The sequence below is a fragment of the Chaetura pelagica genome, unplaced genomic scaffold, assembly GCF_000747805.2.
Source record: "Chaetura pelagica isolate M959 unplaced genomic scaffold, ChaPel_1.0 scaffold47, whole genome shotgun sequence".
NCBI classification, from domain to species: Eukaryota; Metazoa; Chordata; class Aves; order Apodiformes; family Apodidae; genus Chaetura; species Chaetura pelagica.
The window spans coordinates 189,532-210,001 of NW_009954140.1; the positions used below are offsets into that span (position 1 = coordinate 189,532).

The 20,470-nt window shown below is 54.2% G+C and overlaps 1 protein-coding gene across 1 annotated transcript in view; it reads right to left on the reverse strand.

The window, feature by feature from the left end:
* ITGB4 (integrin, beta 4) overlaps positions 1 to 10,032 on the reverse strand; it is a 22,500-nt gene extending 12,468 nt beyond the window's left edge. Inside the window, exons 1-20 of the mRNA XM_010002725.1 lie at positions 9,930 to 10,032; positions 9,702 to 9,784; positions 9,072 to 9,173; positions 8,511 to 8,715; positions 8,022 to 8,118; positions 7,433 to 7,604; positions 6,513 to 6,776; positions 6,014 to 6,103; positions 5,725 to 5,847; positions 5,412 to 5,579; positions 5,044 to 5,120; positions 4,677 to 4,888; positions 3,998 to 4,101; positions 3,738 to 3,836; positions 2,946 to 3,072; positions 2,681 to 2,800; positions 2,132 to 2,238; positions 1,571 to 1,604; positions 974 to 1,162; positions 325 to 428 (exon numbers count right to left, since the gene is read on the reverse strand). Coding sequence (XP_010001027.1) covers positions 325 to 428; positions 974 to 1,162; positions 1,571 to 1,604; positions 2,132 to 2,238; positions 2,681 to 2,800; positions 2,946 to 3,072; positions 3,738 to 3,836; positions 3,998 to 4,101; positions 4,677 to 4,888; positions 5,044 to 5,120; positions 5,412 to 5,579; positions 5,725 to 5,847; positions 6,014 to 6,103; positions 6,513 to 6,776; positions 7,433 to 7,604; positions 8,022 to 8,118; positions 8,511 to 8,715; positions 9,072 to 9,173; positions 9,702 to 9,784; positions 9,930 to 10,032 — 2,580 coding nt within the window. The remainder of the gene's footprint in view (positions 1 to 324; positions 429 to 973; positions 1,163 to 1,570; positions 1,605 to 2,131; positions 2,239 to 2,680; positions 2,801 to 2,945; positions 3,073 to 3,737; positions 3,837 to 3,997; positions 4,102 to 4,676; positions 4,889 to 5,043; positions 5,121 to 5,411; positions 5,580 to 5,724; positions 5,848 to 6,013; positions 6,104 to 6,512; positions 6,777 to 7,432; positions 7,605 to 8,021; positions 8,119 to 8,510; positions 8,716 to 9,071; positions 9,174 to 9,701; positions 9,785 to 9,929) is intronic.
* Between the last annotated feature and the right edge of the window lie 10,438 nt (positions 10,033 to 20,470).

The window sequence follows — 20,470 nt, forward strand, 5'->3', positions numbered from 1 at the left end:
CAAACACCAGAGCCTTCTGGCCACCTCTGGGTCCTCCCCCCTCCCGCTGCCAAACCAGGCAGAGACCACCACAGGGTCTTTCCCCAGGACACAACAAGATGCTGCCAACTGAAGCCAAGCAGGAGCTTCAGACCACCTCAGACCTCATCAGCCTGAGTTGGCACAACTGTGACCTTAGAAGTTGTGCTTTCCTTCAGAAAGAGGAAAAATGGCTTCTTCCTTTCAAGAGCTGTCTGGGATCACAGGGGAGGGATGCTCCCCCTGCCCCCACAATGTGTCTGTCCCCTACTCCCACCCCAAGCCCCCCGGTGCCCGGGCTCCTACGTTCTCCTCCACTTCCTTGCGCAGCAGCTCGCACTCCCGGCTGTCCAGCTTCACCAGGTTCTGCGTGAAGAGCCGGGTCAGCCTCAGGGAAAGGCCGTAGGGAACTGGGAAGAGAAATTCCCAAGTCAAACTCCTCCCTTCTTGGTCACAGAAACGACCCAGCCAAAAGCTGGAAGCGTGGGGACACCCATGATGCTGGGGGTTCAGTTCCCCTATCACCAGCACCCAAACCCCACAGCACCAGCAGAGAAAGCCCTCTGGGATCTGGAGGGCTAACTGGGAAGCTCTGCCAGCTCCAGCAGAGGAAACAGTGCCCAGTGGTGTTTCTGGACTGATGAGGCAGTGAAATCAAGGCTGGGTCACTGAGCTAATGAGACCAGGACACACACAGGATACACCCACCACCCAGCCAGGCTGTCAGGAGGTCTCCAAGGTCACCATCTGTCCTGTTACAAGGCTGGATGCAGGAATGTGCTGCTCAGCTTCCCCCAGCATGGATGCAGGTAAAGGAACAACCTCCCTCCCCTTGCAATCAGGCTTGGAACTAACTCCATGGCTGCTGGAGCTGGGGGCCACCACCAAGGGTTGGTGTCCTTTATGGCAGCTGCAGCCCCCCCTCCATGCCCTGTTCCTCAGAAGTAGCACTTACTGAGATCTTTGGGGCTGGTGGCAGCGAGGGAGGTGAAGCCCTGCTTGTGAACGTTGTTGTTGATCTTCCAGCGAACTGTGTCCCGCCCCTTGAGGGACCCGGTGCGGACCAGGGGGGTGTCCAGGTGGTCGGAGGACATGAGGCTGTGGCGAAGCATGTAGTGGTCCTCCTTGAAGCCAATGGTGCGACCTGCAGAACCAGGGACAAACTGGGATCAAGCCTGCCAGCAACTTCCCAACACCAGAGACTCTCTTCTGGGGAATCTTCAGGGCTTCCACCACGCTAAGGGTGTTGGGATGTCAGGGATGGAGAGGGTAAGAGGTGTCCGTGAGTGGGGAGAGCACATCACACCACCTTGGCATTACAAGGGACATTGGTCAGGGGAGAACCAGCAGTAGGACGTATCAGGGTGTGGGACAGGGAGAAGCAGCAGCTCAAAGGCTCCTTGGCTCAGGCTCTCAGCTTGGAGCTTTTCCTCTCATCCCCCTCCCCAGCCCAGAGAGAAGGAGGAGGGATGCTTATCCCAGCAGGTCCCTCCATTCTGGGACAGCAATGACCCCCACAGATCCCTCTCCCCCCAGTTCCAAGGGATGGTACCTCGTGCACAGCAGGGAAGCAGGGCCAGGCAAGCCTAGAAAACAAATGACCAAAGACACAATCACTTGGCAACCAAGGGAAAAAAAAGACCCATCTCCAGCTAGGAGGGTTCACTCTGGCAGGGAGGGGTGGGCAGTGGGTGGATGGGTCTCTGGAAACTCATTTTAGCCGGATATTCCTGGGCAGGGGGGTGAATCCCACAGCGACTCATGTTGGCAACTGCAGAGGTGCTGGATACCACTGGGACCAGCCCCTGACAATCTGGCCACAAAACCACAGAAACATTTTGGTTGGAAAAGACCTTTAAAATCATCAAGTCCAACCATTAACCCAGCACTGCCAAGTCCACCACTAAACCATGTCCCTCAGCACCACACCTGCACATCTTTTAAATATCTCCTGATTGCTCACTACAGCTCCCTGAAAGGAGGTTGGAGAGAGGGGAATTGGTTTCTTCTCCAAAGTCACAAGTGATAGAACATGCTGGAGGCTGGGTGGATTCTGGAAATCAGTCATGGTTCTGGCCTTTACCTGTTCATCTCCCCAGGCTGGGGCACTCACCTTGCAGCAGGCACAGAACTTCCAGCAGAGCAGCAGCAGCAGCCCCAGGAGCAGGATGAGGAAGATGAGCAGAGGGATGAGCCAGACAAAGCTCCCTGGGGGACACTCTGTGGGCAACAGAAACGTCACTGCTGGGACCAGCCCCGGTGTGGGGTGTGCAGGGAGGCAGGGCAGAGGGGAAAGGCTGGACTACAGCAATTTGAAGGATGGGGCAGCCCAATTAAGCTCAGGGACTTTTCTCTTGGTGCTCACAACTATTCCACCTCTTTGGGATATCCAGCCACCCCAAGGGGCCATTCAGCACCTGGCATCAATCCCTGCTCATGCTGGCAGGTAAAAGGCACCTGTCTCCAAAGGTGCTGGTCTCTGAGGATGCTACACCCCACTCCTTGGTGTTCTTGTGACAGCCAATGTCACCCACCCTTGTCAGGCAAGCAGGGAGGTGCTGCCTGCAGCTGGCCCTGCCCAGGGGCACAGCAAACAGACAGAGGTGCTGTGGTCACTGCTGATCCAGACCCCAGGCTGCACATGCCCCAGGTCCCTGCTCACCTTTTTTCTTCTGCACACGGACAGTGGTGTTGGGGAGGACACTGGGGTCTCCCTCCAGGGTGTAGTGGTACGTGCAGTCATCATCCTCATCCTGGAAGGAGCAGTACTCACTGGCCTCCTCTGCAGAGAGAGGGGGACATGGTCACAAAGTCATCAGGACCAGGAAAAGCTTGAGGAGCAGCCCCACATGCACATGCACACACAGGGCAGGACTCATGGAGGACACATCACACATGTCTGCACCCAGCTCTGCTTCTCCCTGTACCTTTCTTCAGCTCTTCCACCATCTGGATCTGGAGGTGGCACTTGCTGCAGTTCCCTTGCATGTTGCCTGTTCCCCAGGCCTGGCAGCGGACGCAGTCCCGGATGCTCTCACACACAGCCTGGAAGCCCTGAGTAGGGAGGTCAGGTGGGATGGTCAGGGGAAAGCCCACGGGGAGAGAGGGAGGACATCACCTCTGACAGGCAGAGCTGGAGAGGCAACACTGCGTCCTCTCCCTGGCAACAGGGCAAGGCCAAATGGAGGAGTCACAGAGAACAAGGAGCTAATGAAGGATTTATCCATCCAGCACAGGTGGCTCCAAAATCTCTTGCACCAACATCCTGCATTTGGGCAGCAATAAGGGTTTTAGGTGGCCTTTCCAAAACGTGACCAAGCTGGCTTCCTCCACTCCCACTGGGGAGTTAGTCTGTGTTTGTCAATGGGGAAACTGAGGCACTAGACCCTGACATGCTTTTTTTCCAGTCTTGAGGCAAAGCAGAACAAGCCAGGAGCTGAGCCTGGAGCCTCTGCCCTTTACCAGGGTGAAGACAGACACAGAGACATCCAACAGTTGCTCTTAGGGAACTGGAGGACAAAGGAAGTCTGGGGCTCCAAAACAACTCCCATCTCAGACCTTTCCTGGCTACCAAAGGCAGCATGGGCAACACTAACCGCTGCTCAGGATTTTGCTCCTGACTGAGGTGTGCCTTCATCCCTGCTTTGCTCTCCTTCCCTGAAGGCTCTGCGTGGGAAGGAGAAGTGACAAACCCAGAGGGAACCCAGGCTGAGCCTCACCAGGGAGTAGCTGATTTCACAGGTGGAGCTGGTGTAGAGCGAAGCCTTGTCACAGATGCACCTGCCACACTCACACCTCCCGTGGTTGTTGCAAATGCCCTGGGAAAGGAGAGGGTGACACTTGGCACCTGAGAGCAAGTAGCAGCACCCACTGCAAGCTCCAGGAGTCAGCAAGGAGCCAGAGCTTGGGGTGTTGGGGACCATTTTCTGGAGCCCTGCCTGGTCTGGTGGCTCCTCACGCAAGGCAGGGCAGGACCTACCCCTCTGCTGTCGATGCAGGTGTCGTTGCTGGTGGGACATTCACAGCCCGGGCCCTCCCAGCCGCTCTGGCACACGCAGGCACCCTGGGAGCAGCGGCCGCGATCTGCGGCGGGAGAGAAGGGGTGACCCTGGGAACGGCCCTGCCCGCAGCTCTGCTGCTTGCTCAGGGGTGCACAGGGGCTGGGAACAGACCCCATAGCTTCCTCCCTGCACCTGCACAAGGGCAGGGTCCCCACAGCCCATCACTGGATGCTCAACCAGCCTGTGCCCTATGCAACTACCTGAAAGGAGGTTGCAGTGGGGGGGGGTTTGGTCTCTTCTCACTCGTAACGAGCGAAAGGATGAGAGGAAATGGATTCAAATTATGCCAGAGATCAGGAAAAAACTTCTTTACAGAAAGGGGTTTTTAAGCACTGGAACAGGCTGCCCAGAGAAGTGGTGGAACCACCATCCCTGGAGGTGTTTAAAAATCCCTCAGGTCTGGTGCTGGGGGCAGGGGTTTGGCAGCAGCTGAGGGAGCTGGGTGAGCAGAGTCAGGTTCAGGGTTGGACTGGATGATCTCCCAGGTCTTTTCCAACCTGAACGGAGTCTGTGGCACTGCCACCCTCCCAGGGACACCCTGCCCGTGCCCACAGGCCCAGCAGAGCCCACGGCAGGGGGAGCCGGGGCTGCTCTCACCGTTGCAGAGGAAGCCCGAGGTGCGCGGGCACTGCAGGACGTCGAACTGGCAGAAGGCGCCGTCGAAGCGCTGGGCCAGCTCCTCGGGGTAGCACTGGCACCTCCCGCACAGGCACTCGCCCCTGCCCGAGCACGGCTCCGTGTCCCCGGGGCGGATGCAGGCTTCGTTGTTGGGGGACGATTCTGGGGAGCAGTCACACGTGTCCCCTCTCCTGGTTGAGGAAGAGACGGTGCTGAGAGAGGCAGGGGGGGGGGGCAGGGCAGCAGGGTCCTGGGCAAGGTGCCCAGGGCATCAGTGGGTGTCACTGTGTGTCCTCAGACCCAGCAGGAGTCCTGGGAGAGGTAGGGAGCTGGGCAAGGGCCTTACCAGCCTGGATGGCAGATGCACTGTCCACAAACAAAGTCCCCGTGCAAGCTGCACTTGGGTGAGCTAAACTCTTGTTGCTGTAAGAGGAGAGGGAAGATGCACTGCTGAGCAGGCCCAGCTGCCCTCACAGCCATCTCAGGAATCAGAAAGGCAGACCCTAGGGGCAAAGTTTTGCCCACAAGGCCGAGCTCTGCCACAGGACAACATGCCCAGCTTGGTACAGGCTGTCATGAAGATCTCCTTGGCTGGGCTGAGCCCCCACAGGGCAGCACTGAGGGGTGGAGCAGGACCCCACACACGGCCACCGCGTTCCCAGCCCCGGCCGGCCAGGAGGAGGACATCTCTCTGCAACACACACCCCCACGTACCTGTTCACAGGGACACACATCACAGATGACAGAGGTGGTGACCTGGAGGCTGTCACTCAGGGAGGTGGGTTTCACGTGGATGACCCCCTGCCGGTCCCTCTCGGGGAGGCTGCAGACGTGCTGCCCACCGACGTACTCCAGAGCCTTCACGTGCATGTTGAACTTGCCCTGGGAGGAAGAAACACGTGGCAGGGGTGAACCAGCTCTGCTGGACCACAGCTTGGCCAGACTGACCCTGGGGGAAGGAAGAAGGAGGGATGCAGTGGAGGGCTCAGCCCCTCACACACACACACCTTCCCTCCAGAGCACCTACCACCTTCCCACGGCTGATGTGGAAGGAGCCAGATTCTGTCTTTTCATACATGGAGGAGGTGAACTCTGTCTTCATGGCTTTGGGGACAAAGTCAGCCCGGATGTCCATCTTGGAGTGGATGCGCTGGGTGGCAGAAGATAACCACAGCACTGATTTTCAGCAGCACACCTGGGACCACCCCATGGCCTGTCCCAGAGGGGCCACATCCCACCTCCTCTCCTGGGCAGAAGGTGTTCACACCCCCTGCCTTCCCAGGGAGGGAAAGTGAAGCCCCAGAGAGGACCATTACCTTAAAGGCTGTGTCCAGCAGGTCCACAATGTTGGAAGAGTCCTCCTGGAGCACCCCAATCTCAGAGATGGGGAAATACCTGTGCAGCTTCTGCAGAGACAGGAGCCCCCTGAGCCAAGGCCTTGAGAAACCTCCTCTAGCAATGAAGCGGGTTCTGCTTTGAGCAGAGCTTGGACTGAAGACCTTTAAAGGTCCCTTCCATCCTAAATTACTCTCCAGCTCTGTGTCCCCACTGCTCCACAAGAAACAGACACCAACACAGGGACACCTCTAGGATCACAGATTCCTGCACCCAATAATACACCTTGAGACCTCCTACAACCCAGAGCAGCCCCCCAACACACTGTGGCATCATTCCAAAGTATCAAGATGTTGGTTTAAGCACTTGGGGACAAGAGATGGGAGAGAGCTCTCTCCTCAGAGCCAAGGTGCAGGCAGAGGAGCAATGATCCTGGAGGAAAAGTGAGCCCACATGGCACCACCACCATGGTCTCCTCACCTCGTAGTAGCTGTAGGAGTGGTTGGTGACAGCAAAGATGGGGATGATGTTGTGTTGGCCCAACAGGCGCACCAGGGTGGGCACTGAAGGGTAGTCCTGCTTGGTGTCATATACGTAGGTGCCATCAGCATCCAAGTGACATTGCTCATCATTTCTTGCCAGGATCCCTGCCAGGACGTTGGTACCATCAGCTTCATAGTGAAAGGCAGATTCAGTGGAGAACACAAGCAGATGAGTGCTGTCCTTCCTCCAGCCAATCTTATCCTACAGCCGTGGAGAGGGAGAAGGAACCTTTATCTTGGTGCTCCCCAAATCACTGCACTTGCAACCCTGGCAGGAGCTGAAACCCAAGGGATAAGGCACCACCTCCACTTGGCAGCAAACACAACCAGCCAGGTGGCCCAGGGAATCCCAGCCAGCAGGTCTCTGCTTCCCTCCTCTGCACCCCCAGTGCTCAGGGTGTCCCAGCAGCTGGGTGCCAGGCACATCCATGTGCAGGGGGCAAAGCCCACGCTTTCCTGGACGTGTTGGGAGCTGCACTCATCCCTCAGCCAAGTGGCCAAGCCCAAACGGGCTGTTTTCCAGGGAGCAGTTTCATCCCCCTGGGCATGAGGGGAGCACAGAAGCACAGGCAGGGTGCCCAGCCAGCAGTGCCTGTGCTGGGGGATCAGACACCAGGGATACACACATTGATGGTCTAAGACCTAGGAAAAACTGGGAATACAAAACAACTTGGCATCAGGAGAGTGCAGCTGGGAGGGTGGGAACTGACTGTAGCTGAATGTCTATCCTGGGCTCCCTGGTTGGCTGCTCAGCTGCCCAACATGCTGCTCTTTTGCTCACCACCCAGGATCAAGAAGATCCACTCACTGAAAGCAGAGCCCTGCCCAGCTGGCTCCTGCATCCCAGGCCACCCTCACCTTGCACACAGCTGTCTGCAGGATGGCATCAAAGCCACCCTCAGGGGCGTCCAGGTTGCCCGAGATGCGCTCCTTCCTGAGCTCCTGGCTGAAGTGGTTGATGTTGCTGGTCAGACGGATGATGTTCTTGAAGGAGAAGGGGGAGTCAGCATTGTTCCAGGGCTCACGCAGCCTGGGAGGGAACAGGAGAGCAGGGTGGGTTTTCTTGAGGGGAGGCCAGGAGCAAAGGGGTGTTTGGATGCAAGGAGAGGAAGCTTGAGGAGTCCCTCAAGGGAAGAGGTGCAGTTGAGGTGGCAGCACTGAGAGGTAGGAGGGATAAGGGCAGAGATGGAGGAGAGGACAAGATGTGTGAGCTGTCGTGGCAGAGGGAGGAAGGTCTGAACTTGGAGGAGGACACTGCTGGCTCTGGCACTGTGCTACAGCAAGGCCCAAGCACAGGGTGGGGAGGCCAGGGGACACATTCACAGCCAAGAGATGGGGAGGGATGGAGGCTCTCGCACTGCAGTGAAGGTCAGGAAAGCCACGGAGAGACAGAAGGCACCTGCCCTCCCCTCTGCTCCCATCCCAGGAACCCGCTGGCCTCACTCACTTCTCAGGTCTCATGTCTGTCTGCGGGGATGAAACTTTGTCCACAAACTTGCCAAATCCTATGGTGTAATCAGAGGTCAAGTTCTGCAGGAACTCAGCTGGGAAGCGAGGAAGGGAGGAAGAGACACATGAATAAAGAGATGTCTGTGAGGTCGCTGCTCCAGGGAAAGAAGTCCTCTCCTGGCCACATGTTTTGAGGGTCAGGTCTTAGATTAGACTCTCAAACTGTCTATTTTTAAGCTCTTTGTGCTTGGGGCTTGTCTTTTTTTGGGGTAGAAAAAGTACAGGGGATGATCCCTGCAGGGCCAGGAGAGACATCACCCCACCGAGCTGCACAAAGCAGCAAGAATGAGCAACTGATTCAACCTGACACCTCTCAGCCCTTTGCCAGCTCTGTCCCTTTCTCTGGGGCTGGCAGAGAACCCACAGGCAGGAGCTGCTGCTGGCCTCCATCAGGCTGACTCCCCTCTTCTCCAAATTCTGGTCTCACCTAGGTTTTGGCCCATGCTTTTGAGGTTGTCCAGATCATCAGACATAGAGTAGGAGAAATCCATGAGGATGTAGAGGTCCACGGGGCTCTCCAAGGGCTGGAAGACATCCATGTTGAAGCTCATCTCCTCCCCAGCTCGCAGTCGCATGAACATGCCCTGGGGGGACACCTGAGTCCTCTTCAGGGATGTGTCAATACTGAAATTCTGTGAAGAAAGAGCAACTTGAAGGGCATGGACTCCACCTCCTGCATGGATGCAACAAGGAGGAAGTAAGGAGCAGGGAGGTCTGTGGAAAGTGAAAAGGAAGGGATGATCACTCCCTCTTCCCTCATATGCACAGCTGGAGATGGGGACCGGATGCAACAAGGAGGAAGAAAGGAGCAGGGAGGTCTGTGGAAACTGAAAAGGAAGGGATGATCACTCCCCCTTCCCTCATATGCACAGCTGGAGATGGGGACAGCCTCCCCTGTGTCCATGTGTGCCCAGCTGGGAACCTCCTCCAGAGGAATAGTGGGACCCCTAAGGAGAAGCTGAGCAAGGGCTGTGTCCCCAGTACCCACCTGCTGGGTCCTCATCTCACCCCTGGTGTAGACGATGCTGCCCTCCCCGCAGCCGTAGCGCAGCAAGTTCTCCCGCAGGTTGCAACGAGGCTCTTTAAAGGTCTGCCAAGGGGGCAAGGACAACATGACAACCACAGAAAGCAGCAAATCCTCCATGCAAGGAGGAAAAGCACCAGTCAGGTCCCCTGCTGAGACATTTACTGGGCCTTTGGGAGCAGGAGGAGGGCAGAGAGGTGGCACTGAAGAGCCAATGTCTCCCAGCATCAGGGAAACGTGACCACCAGCAAGCTGCTGGGTTGTTTGGGATAAGACTCTCCCTCCATCCTTTGCACACACTGTTTCAGATCTGGGACACTGGCATTTTTTTGATAAACCCCTGTATTCCTGAAAGTTTGCCTGGATTCCCCTTCTTCCACATGTGCCTGCCCCAAAGGAAACCCATGTTTTTGTGCTTCCCACCCAGACCAGCTCTTTGCAGGGAAAAGCTGGAGCCAGAAGCTTGTTCCTGGCCATGCCAGCACCAAGCTGACCCTGCTCTTGGGTCCCTCTCCCAGCTTTCCCTGGGGATGGTGGGATCCCTCCACCAGCAGGGCAGGAAGCAGAGCCCTGGGCTCCCCTGCAGGGTCTCACCTCGTCGGTGCAGAAGGAGCAGTCCTTGTCCACTCGGATGCACTCGGTGCAGCTCTTTGCTCGGGACAGCACACAGGGGTTATCTACCAGGAAAGATCAGGTCATCAGGAATGGAAGAAAACCCAGGGAGCCATGGGAAAGGCTGATTCCATTCCTGGGGGAGCTGATGGAGGTTTTGCATAGGTGGTTAGTGGAGACCACAGACAGACCCATCCCAGCTGCACTCACTTTTGCTGCTTTGGCAGTGGCCAGTGGCACAGAGCAGGGACAGGAGGAGCAGCCCAACACATGCCTGGGGCAGAACATCCATCCTCTTCCTCCTGAAACACATGGATCACTACATTGCAGAGAGCTGAGAGACGGAAACAATCCTGGGGATGACGAGGGCAGCTCCTGCCCTGCCTGGGCGGGACAGCCCTGCCTGCCCCAGGCGAGCTCTGATCTCAGCAGGGCAGGGCACAAAAGCAAAGCCAAGAGCGGCTTGTCCTTTGACTGGGGAATCTGCCAAAGGCTCAAAGTCCCTGGAATGCCAGGGCAGGGCAGTTGCTACGACACAGCACCCCTGTGCCCTGGAGCTGGGGTGCCTGGAGTGACAGGTCCCCTGGGACAGCAGGATCAGTGCCAGCAGCCAGAGCCCAGGCTGCTCCCAGCACTGCCCACACCTGCAAGCACAGAGCAGCTCAAACTTTGCTTTTCCTGGCAGGTGAAGGAAAAAAAAGAGGAGAGGAAAACAAAGCAACTGCCTGCATCTCTCCCCCAGACCAAAACAGACCCCTCCCTGCCACCATTTCCTATCGCACTAAGAGTTTCCAGGACGGTCAAACCAACAACAAATAGAGGGTGAGGCCTGGGAAGTGCTGAACGTGGAGCCTTGGAGCTGTTGAATGAATTGGTGGTCTTGAAAGCCCAGCAGCTCCCCTCTGTCCTGCCCAGGGCAGCAGGACCCCCCACATGGATCCAGAGACCAAATCCTCAACAGAGTGAACTGTCTCACCCAGATGTGACTGAGAAGACTCAGTGCCACCCAGGAGTCAGTGCTTGGATTTGGTCAACAAAAGAGACAAAGCTGGAACTCGAGCTCTGTGGCTGCTGTGCTGGAGGTGGCTCTGACTCCACCAGCCCCAGCACAGCAAGTGAGAGGGGTCAAGGCAAAAGATTTGGTATAAAGATAATTTAAAAGGATCTCCTTTCTGGAAAATGCAAGTGTGAAATATAAGATGCAAATGGGTTAGTTTATAGCTTCTTGCTGCATGAGCTCTGACTAAAGAACTAAAGAGAATGTGAAAACCAGTTAAAACAGGGAGGAAAACGGAAATAGTTCTGTGCAGTGAAGACATCTGAGTTGCCAGGGGAACATCCAGCACACGGACCAGTCAACACTAATGGCCTGACCTGAGGCCCAGGGAAACCCCTGGAAAGATCCTCTCTAGCATCAACAGTGTTGGATTCCAGTGTATCCTGCATTGGTCGCTGAAGCCAATGGAACTGCAGGAAGCTGAGCACTCAGAGAAATCATTGCAGCACAGGGCTTGAACCCACACAGCATCAGCCCCAGGAAACATCTCCCTCAGTGTCCACACTTTGATCTCCATGACAGTGATTGGATATGCAGATAAGGCAGGACAAGAAATGGGAGCCTCATCTTGTCAACTGTGCTCAGAGGGATTTATCACAGAATGGTTTGGGTTAGAAGAGACCTTAAAGATCATCTAGTTCCAATACCCTGCATGGGCAGGGACACCTCCCAGTAGATCAATCAGGTTGCTCAGAGCCTCATCCAACCTGGCCTTGAACACTTCCAGGGTGGGGACATCTGACTGCTACCATGTCTTTTAAGTGCTGAGATCAAAGGCCATAAAACTCAGCCTGATATTTGATGCCCTGTTGCCCTGGGAGTCACCAACCTCCAAGGATTCAGTGGGCAGCTGCCAGCAGGCAGGTGCTGGTGGCACAGAGCATCACTGCTGCCACTCGGTGCCACTGGCAGCAGAAACACAGCCCATAATATCTGTGCTGCACAAACTTCTGCCCTGCTCCAGAACTTGGAAATTGATCAAACCAGACCCCCAGAAAAAGACCTGCAAATCAAAGAGTCGCTTAAACAGGAAGTTGTATTTGTCTTTGGTCGTGTTTGTCTGCTCCATCCATCCCCCCTCTCTCCCCAGGTGTGTCTCTGCAGCCAGGAGGCTCCACACGAGTGTCCCCATTTGCTGTTTCCAGCGAGGAGGATCTTGGCTCCCAGGTCTGTGCTCCAGATCCCAGATACAGCCCTTGGCCTCCTGCACTGAAGGACCAAGCCCAGGGGTCCCAGCCCGGGGAGCTGCCAGGAGCCAGGGAGAGGCCGCGGTACCGGCTCCTCCCTCTGCCCCCCGGGAATCCCGAGGGACAGGCAGGAATGTCAGGACCCTCCTGCAGGGCTGCCCGAATGCCAGCAAAGCCCCGACACCCTCCCACCCCCCCAGAGTGCTACTCCAGGCACACTCCCCGCTCCTTTGATCCCCAAGACACTTTTCCTCTCCCTCCCCTCCCTGGCTGCTCCTCACTCCCCTTTCCCCCCACCTGCCGGCTCTGACCCTTCCGCCCATTTCCCTAATTCCCATCCGTTTCAGAACCACCACGTCGCAAATCCCCCACCACGTGCAGGTCGGCAAAGCCCACCCTGAGCCCCCACTGCCCCCGGGCATTTCTTTCCCTGCAGGAACCCCCCCCAGCAGGGGCTGGGGCAGCCACCTCTTCTGCACAACAACCTCCGGGGGGCTCAGCAGGTCGGAGAGACCCACATCCCAGCCGCCCTTGTGCTGTTCCACCCGTGAAAAGTTTCCCCTGGGTCCAAGGCACAACAACCACCTTCTCTCCCTGGAAGCGGGATGCTGGGAAGGGGCACCCTTAGAGACCTGCCCCAAAGGGTCCCGCAGGGCTGGGCACTGCCCTCCCACCCTGCCTGGCCCCACCTCCAGGCCACAGCCCCCCCACCCAAATACCTTCAGAGACAAAACCCACCCGTGCAGCCCTGCAAAGCTCTGTCACCAGCCTCACCCACCCCAACCAGCAGGCACGAGACTCTGCCCAACAGCCAAAAGCAGAGGAAAAAAGGGGGGAACAAGCAGGCAGGGACCTGACACCCCCCCCAACTCCCTGCCCACCTGCTCCCGCACCTTCTTTGCACCCCCCTGGTTAATCAGCGCCGTGACACGAAAGCAGGCTGGAGGCTAAAGAGCACAGATGAATTAATTCCACAAACCTCATTAGCGCTGGGTCTGACTCACTGTCCAAATCCTCTGCTGCAGCCTCAACAACAGGCACCCACACACCAAGCCAAGAAATTCCTCCGAAGGCAGAGGGGAACGTGCTGCTTCGCTGCCACCTCCCGATCCCAGCCTCGGCCTTCGCTTTTTGGGTTTCTTTCTTTTTTTTTCCTTTTCTTTTCTGTTTTTTTTCTTTTCTTTTTTCTCCCCTCCCTCCTCTGTCCCCTCTCTCTTTCCGGTTAAACGTCACCCTCCAGCCGGGCAGGCAGGGCAGGCAGCCGGGGATCCCACATTCCTCCCTGCAGGTTCCTGCACCTCCCGTCGAGCAGCGACTTTGTTTTTCCCCCCCCCTCTCGTTGTCCCGGAGCTGCCGCCTCTGCCTCCCGAGGGGCTGGCAGGGAGGAAAGGTGGGACCAGCGGTAGAATGAGGTTGGATCCCAGGTGAGGACAAGCTTTATCCCAGCTAGGGAGGGCGGAGAGAGTGCCCGTGACTCAGAGCCTGGCATTCCTCCCTCGCACACCTGGACGGGCAGCCCGGACCCTCCCTCCGCACAAGCACCATCCAGCGGGAATGGGACGGTCCCGCGGGGGCAGAGCCCTGGGTGCTCCCCAGCCCCCGCGCTGGGGGTTTCTCCACGTTTCCCACTGGCACAAGCTGGATATGGGGTGTGATCCCTGGGGCTGCCCCGGGAGCTCCCGGCTGGAGTATCAGGGAAGCTCTTGCTGTGAGCACGACCGCCCAGCTGCGGTCCCAGGCTCATTAAGAGGATGGATCCACAGCCCGCGGTACCCAAGCATTCCAGCCCACTCCTCAATGTGCCAGAGATCTGGCTCTGGGGCAGTGCAGCCCCTTGTAGCACCGAGACCCACCCACAGCTGCTCCTGGGGCATCCAACCGTGGCACAAGACTCTGCCATCCCACCACTGCGTCCAGCCCTTCTGCTGGGCTGGATCCAAAACCCCTTCCCCAGCCAAAGGAACAGAAGAGAAGGCTTTGGAGTTCAGGTGAGGCTGTTTTCTTTTGTCCCACAGCATCCTTTTGCTTTAGAGCCTGAAATTCATCACTGCTCAGCCCCAGTCACACCTCCCATGGTGCAGGGTACACATACCAGAGCAGAAGCAGCAAAGGCTGCATTTTACCTCCCAAATAAATCCTCCCGAGGAAAACTGCAGCCCCCCCAGCTTCAACACAAACAACAGCAACATCCAGACAAAAAATTTGCATATTTCCTGCCTTTCTTTGAGAGCAAAAATGGGCCTCTTTGTTATCAAGGCAGCATCACAGTGGCTGCTAATTTACTCCCTACCGATGGAGACCAAGAATTGATTCAAACGAAAGCAAGGGGCAGGATTCCTTTCACTACAAGAAATAGGAAGCTTGAGAAAAAAAATGTGTGTGAACTGATCAAGCCCCAGGAAAAAGGAGGACATGCTCCTGCCATTAAAAACTGCAGCAAACGGGAAACAGGCAGGGGTGCAGCTGAAGATGGCCCAGGCAGTTGAACTCTGGCATTTCCTAGTTACATGACTTGGCAATCTCAACCTTACCCTGGCCCTTTTGGACATGCCATTTCCTGTATTTAAACAAAAAAATCCTGAAAATTAAGGGGCTTTGTTGTTTGGGTTTTGTTTTGGGTTTTGCTCTTTTTAACCACAACAGGCATTTACTGCAACCTGGGGGCTGGGACAGGAGGCTCTGATGCTTGAGCTGCAGCAGCAGCTGCTGGCAAAGGGCAGGTGGTTACTGCTGAGGGGCTGAAGGCAGAGGGTCCCACTCTGCCTTGGGGAGCCACAGAGGGAGGAGAGAGAGAGAAAAATTTGGCTTCAGCTTCCCCAGCAGGTCCTGGTGCTTGCAGAGGTGTCTGCTCACCTCCTCTGGTCCTGTCCACAGCAGCACCCATCCCACCTCCCACCTGCACAGTTCTCCCTGGGCACTGGGACAAGCCCTGCTGCCAGGTGCTGGAGTGAAAAAAAAAGCAAACAACAACACAATTTGAGCTACAAGCAAGAAATACGTTACTTAAAAGTATTTTAGTAATGGTTCCCCAGCAGGAGCCCTGGAGGCAACCAGAAAAGCCTGGGAGCAGATGGCTTCCAGCATGGTCTTTAGTGTCCCCAGTTTCTGGAGGTCCTTTCTCCACCTGAGACTGAGGATGCTTGTGTTGCCTCTTGTCAAGTGCCTCTGGTCTCACCTACACACCCTCCAGCAGCCCCAGGGCTGCCTGACACCATCTCCCTCCCCTTCATCCCAGCAGCCTGAGGAGTGAGGAATGGGACCAGCTCTGCTCAGCACATCCAGGTGTGAGAAGGAGCCCGTTTATTTACCCTGGTGCTGGCAGAAGAGCCCAAGATGTTAATTTTCCACCTTTCTTTGAGAAGTGTCCCTTTGTCCCTAACAGATCTCCAAGCAAATGGAGCATGAATTTTCCCAGAGGTTTGTAACTGGGCTGCAGTTCAGGGCTGACAAAAGGCAAGATACTTTCTGATATTGAGCTAATCCCACCACTAAACTTTAATGCACCAAAGCAAAGAGGAATTATACATTCTCAAAGTCGTAAGAACTTAACAGATTTTCACAGCATTTTCTGTTAAAAAAATTATTTTATGGGTTGACTTTCAGGCAATTTCTATGAAATATTTGACCTGAGAAGAACACCTGGTGAACTCAAGCTTTTGCCATTGTTCAGTCTCTCACACTTGCTGCCTGCTGGATCAGGCTTTTGCTGCAACATCTGCTGGTTTAAATCACCAAGAAGAGGGACTTTGGAGAGGAGGGAGCAGCAGATTTTGCTGCTGGAGGCTCCACCAAAGCTCACAACCCCATCCATGGTGGAGCTCACAGTTACACATCAGGGAATGTTCTGCTGTGGCAAAGTGGGCCTAAAAAAACAATTGCCCTAGGAGTGAAAACAAGTCTTTTTTTGTAGCTCACACTAAATTACTGCTCTGTCTGCTGGGACTACCAGTCCGAGTGCCAATTACTGGCAATTACAAGTGGTTTTAGGGTTAATTCTTTTCTTCTTGCTTTATGCCACACCAGCTCATACAGAACCTTTCTTCTGTCTGAATTGCCATTGCAGTGTGCATGGAGATGGCTCTGGGGCTTTTTTTAGGTCTCTGTTGGTGGTTACAGCCCAGATCCTGCTGCTGGAGCACATTCATTCCCTTGCTGAACTCTGCAACAACACACACTGCTCAAAGAAAAATGAATAAAGACTTGATCCCATAGCTGCTCTGGACACAGCATTAGCAACACCCTCCTATCTGGCATAAGTTTAAGGAATGCTTCATAATGTATTATTAATGTGCAGTCATGTGCACATAATTTATTGCACTAAATTATGTTTGATATAATTACCCAGGTAATTAAAAGTGCAGGATGAAATCCTCCCATGTTATCTTCTTCAGCCTTTCCCCTAAGACAGCACTAACTATGTGTGGCTGTTTGCTCTGCAATGGATGTTCAGTGTCAGGAACACTCAGCTAAAAGAAAACCTCTTTGCTGAATGGCACTGATGCCCTTTTGCCCCAGGACAGACAAGCAGCAAGAGGACAGCTGGCCACCAAAACAACACAAGAGGAAAATGTTAGTGAAGGATTTGGGATAAAACTTCAGCCTACCACAACCCAAACATCCATCCAGAGGAAAAGGGACCTGTCCAGGGTTACGTTCTCATCCTACCCTGCTGCCATAGGGCTGAAAACACTGATGGGATGTTTGAAAGATTGAGCAAGATGCTGGCCCACCTTTCCTCCCCTTTGTGTTGGCTGCCCCATGGAAGACATTCAGCAGTGTGGGTGAGAATCTTGTGAGGAGCCAGCCAACACAAACAGGGAGAGAAGGTGGGTTGTCATCTCTTGTCACGGTCTCCAGGCACCACAAGAGGCTGTGCAAAGAGGAGAGAGGTTAAAAGGACCAGCCACTTCACCTTTCCTTGCTGCACCAAAAGTCAAGCTTGTTTTCTTCCTAATGCTGGGATCACACAAACGCAGCAGAGGACAAACAGACAGACAGACAGACGCCTTCTACGTGAAGAGGCAAAACCTTTCCTTGTGAAATCCTGGTGCTTTGCTGTTTATTGGCAAGGGAAAGCCCGAGCTCAGCCCCAGCCAAAGACAAGTCTCAAATAAACAAAGCCCAAATATTGGAAGTCCTTGGTGTCCATGGCTCTGGCTTAGAACAAAAGGAAGGAAGCTGAACATAAACAGAGGAACAGCAGCGCACGGCAAAGCTCAGGGGTGGAAAACTGCTCTGTAGGAGTGAGGCATGAACAGGCTGGTGCCAACACTCCCCAGAAGAAGAGGAGACTTGAGTGGAACCTCACTGCCCCTTCTGGGTCTTGCAACTCAACAGTAATTTATTTCTTTTAATGTTAGACAGTCCTGGAGAGCCCAGCTGAAAATCACGTCTCTTTCTCCAGAGGAAACAACTCTAGGCCTTCCTGAGTTGGCATTTAGCAGGAGTGAGCAGCACATACCCTTTGGTGACCTTCTGGGCACGTTGCAAAGACCATCTGTTTGAGGGGCTTCACAGAAAGTTCCAACTTCTTCTCCCCTGCAATGATAAAGAGCTGGAAAGGAGCTCGTGCAGGTGTTGGCTGCAGCAATCACCTCCGCACTGCCAGAGCTGGAGCTGTCATGGGCAGAGCTTGGCATGGCCCAGAGCCCTGGCAGGGGTGACTTCTGCTTTTAGGTTTGGGGTTTTTTTTCAAGTCTCAGTAAATAACTCTCATAAAACAGACAGTGCAGCAGCAATCCAAGTAAAACATAGCTTCAGGTGCTCACATTTTACAGTTTGAGGTGGGGCTGGCAAGGGCTGCCCCTCCCCACCTGCTCTCCGGGTTAAGCAGCAGCCAGTGAGACATAAAATGAAAAGTAAAACCTGAACACACAAAATCCCTTCCCACAACAGCATCAAAGGAAGATAGATCTCCAAATCACAACAAGCAAATAGGAAAGAAAATCAACACCTCAGGGCATGGAGGTGGGAGAAGAGACTTCAGAAGGGAGGGTGAGAGCAGAACCAACTCTGCCAAGGATGACTTCATTTCAGCAGCCCTGCTCCCTCCGCTGAGCAGCCCAGAACAGCAGAGACACACACCTGAATGTGGAGTTTCAGCTAAGACAAACCTCCTCAAGCTGGGAGACACCCATGCTTGAAAAGGTGATAAGCAGAGAGAAGGCTTATGGTTTTCAAGGAGCATGAGCCTGTAATTCTCAGCCTGAGGAATAATGAAAAGGGGATGGGTATTCCTCTCCTGGGCATGGTTAGTCCCCACTGGGAGGAGAGGCAAGAATGAATTTTTTTAGGAGTCAAAGTGCAGCCTGAGCAACCACTATTGCAGCAGCAGCACAAAGAACCTTTTAGCTGTGTGAGTGGTGAGTTTTCATGAGTGCAGCTCAGGGGCAGCTGGCAGTTCTCAGGGGCTGTTTCAGACACAGGCACTGAACACCCAGTCTCTGCAGCCCCCCTGTGCTCAGCAGCCACCACACAGCCCTGGTACCACCACAGCCATACAGGTTTCTGATAAGTAAATGAGTCAAACCTCCCATTTTGGGGCTTCAGGCTATGGCTTCATGGGCCAGGAAAGGATCCTTTTCCCTCAGGTCATGGCTCTTGAATACCTGAAGCTTCCTCCACCTTCCTCTGGTGCACTGGCTGACCACAGCTGAGTTCAAGCCAGCACCTGCATGGTCATGTTCTCCAAGGTAGGAAAGGCTTTTTCCTAGAACTGCACTTTTCAACCTGTAGATCCCTCTATTACTTCCGATAGCAACAACAAAGATAAACAAGAGCAGTGAGCTATTGTCCTGCCTGCAAGTCAGTTACACAATGGTTGGCATCTCTGCTCCAGCTTTTTGGAAAAGGGAGAGAAAGAATCCACCAACCAAATCCTGCATCTTTCCAGGTACCTTCTCCACTGCAGACAGCAAACACTCCAGCCATGAGAGCAGAGTTGGCTGCCAGAGCACAGCCCAGCTCAGCCAGGTCTCCTGCAGGAGCCTGGAAACTGCTGCTGCAGGTGCCTCACGGCCACCCCTGCTCAGCACAGCTGGGTTGGGGAAGTTTCCTCTTCAGCCCTCTACGTAGCACCACCAAAGCCCTGCTGATCCATGAGGATCATGCCTGTTGCTCCAGCATTGCAGGGTGTTGTCCCTCCCTGCCTGCTGCAGCAAGGCAGGAGCTACACGAGCAGCACTTCTTAGCTCTGCCTGCAAAGTCTGCAAATAAATCCAGAGCTTTGGAATGACTATGGATGTTACAGAGCAAGAAGGAAGAGGGTGCATGGAAGAGGAAGGGGTGGGGTGCCAGGATGTGTGGTACAAATAAGATACTTGCACTTAAACAATGTTCAGTAGCTTCTGTGGCTAAATGATTCATCCCCAAGACCTTCAGGAGCTGTCCTGTGCCAGGTGCCAAGCAGCAGGCTGGAGCCCAGCTTCAGACTCACAGCTGCAGATGATACTTTCTTATTTCATTTTTTTTAAATCAAGTTTTTTTTTCTCTTCCCACAAACCTATTCCTCTGGATCTGTTCAGCTGCATTCTGAGAGTAGCTCTGAAAAGAAGAAATTCACACACATTTTCCTGTGCTGCTCCTCTCCCCCAGCATGGCAGGGCACACAAAGAACAAGTGCTGACATGCTTAACTAGTTGTATAAATAATATTTCCTCATAATCAAGCTAATTCATGTAGCACAGTTGTTCCTGGTTAGGCTCAAGAATGACTTTTCATGCATTATCAGTCAGATGCAGTTACACACTTCCATAGCAGTCTTTCAAAATTACAAGAGAAATTGAGAAACCAAGCAGAAGTAAGAGTCAGGGAGGAGTTTCACATCATGGTAGTGGGAACAGTCTGAAAAAAACACCATCTCCCAGGGATTTTTGTCTGTCAGGAGATGAGTGACCACTTCTGATTCAGCTTTACAGGGACTCAGGCAAAAGACTGTCAAGTTCTTACAAAGGCACAAAATCTTTTCCATTGTGATTTCTTTAATCTGTAAATTTGGTTAAATTGACATGTGTCCCACCTTGTGTTTATCAGCAGCCCCAGGCAGGAGAGGAAGGGGATGCACAAGACTGGCTGATGCCTCTGGCACTGGGCTCCATTTCTGTGTCCTGGCACACATCCCATTCAGATATTTAATCTCACTCAGCTCAGACTTGCTCTCAGCACACATAGTAAGGAAACTCATTAGAGGAATGTCAGTTGTTCCAGAAGCCCAAACACACCTCCTGCCCCTATTCACAGCAGCAGACAATTGCAGGGATCCTTCTGCTGCCCAAAGTTTGCCTTCAAGCTACAGCCTGAGAGAAACTGCAGCAGCTGGTGCCACTCTGCTGCAGTTTCACTGTCAAACCTTCAAAATAGATATTTATACCACACAAGTTTTGAAGAGGCTGGAATTGTACAAGACATTCTAGACAGGAAAATCGCCTTGAGGAGCTGCAAAGCTGTATTTCCTACCACAAGTACATCCTTGGCCTTTTAAAAAAAGCCTCTGAAAACTCTGTTCCTCA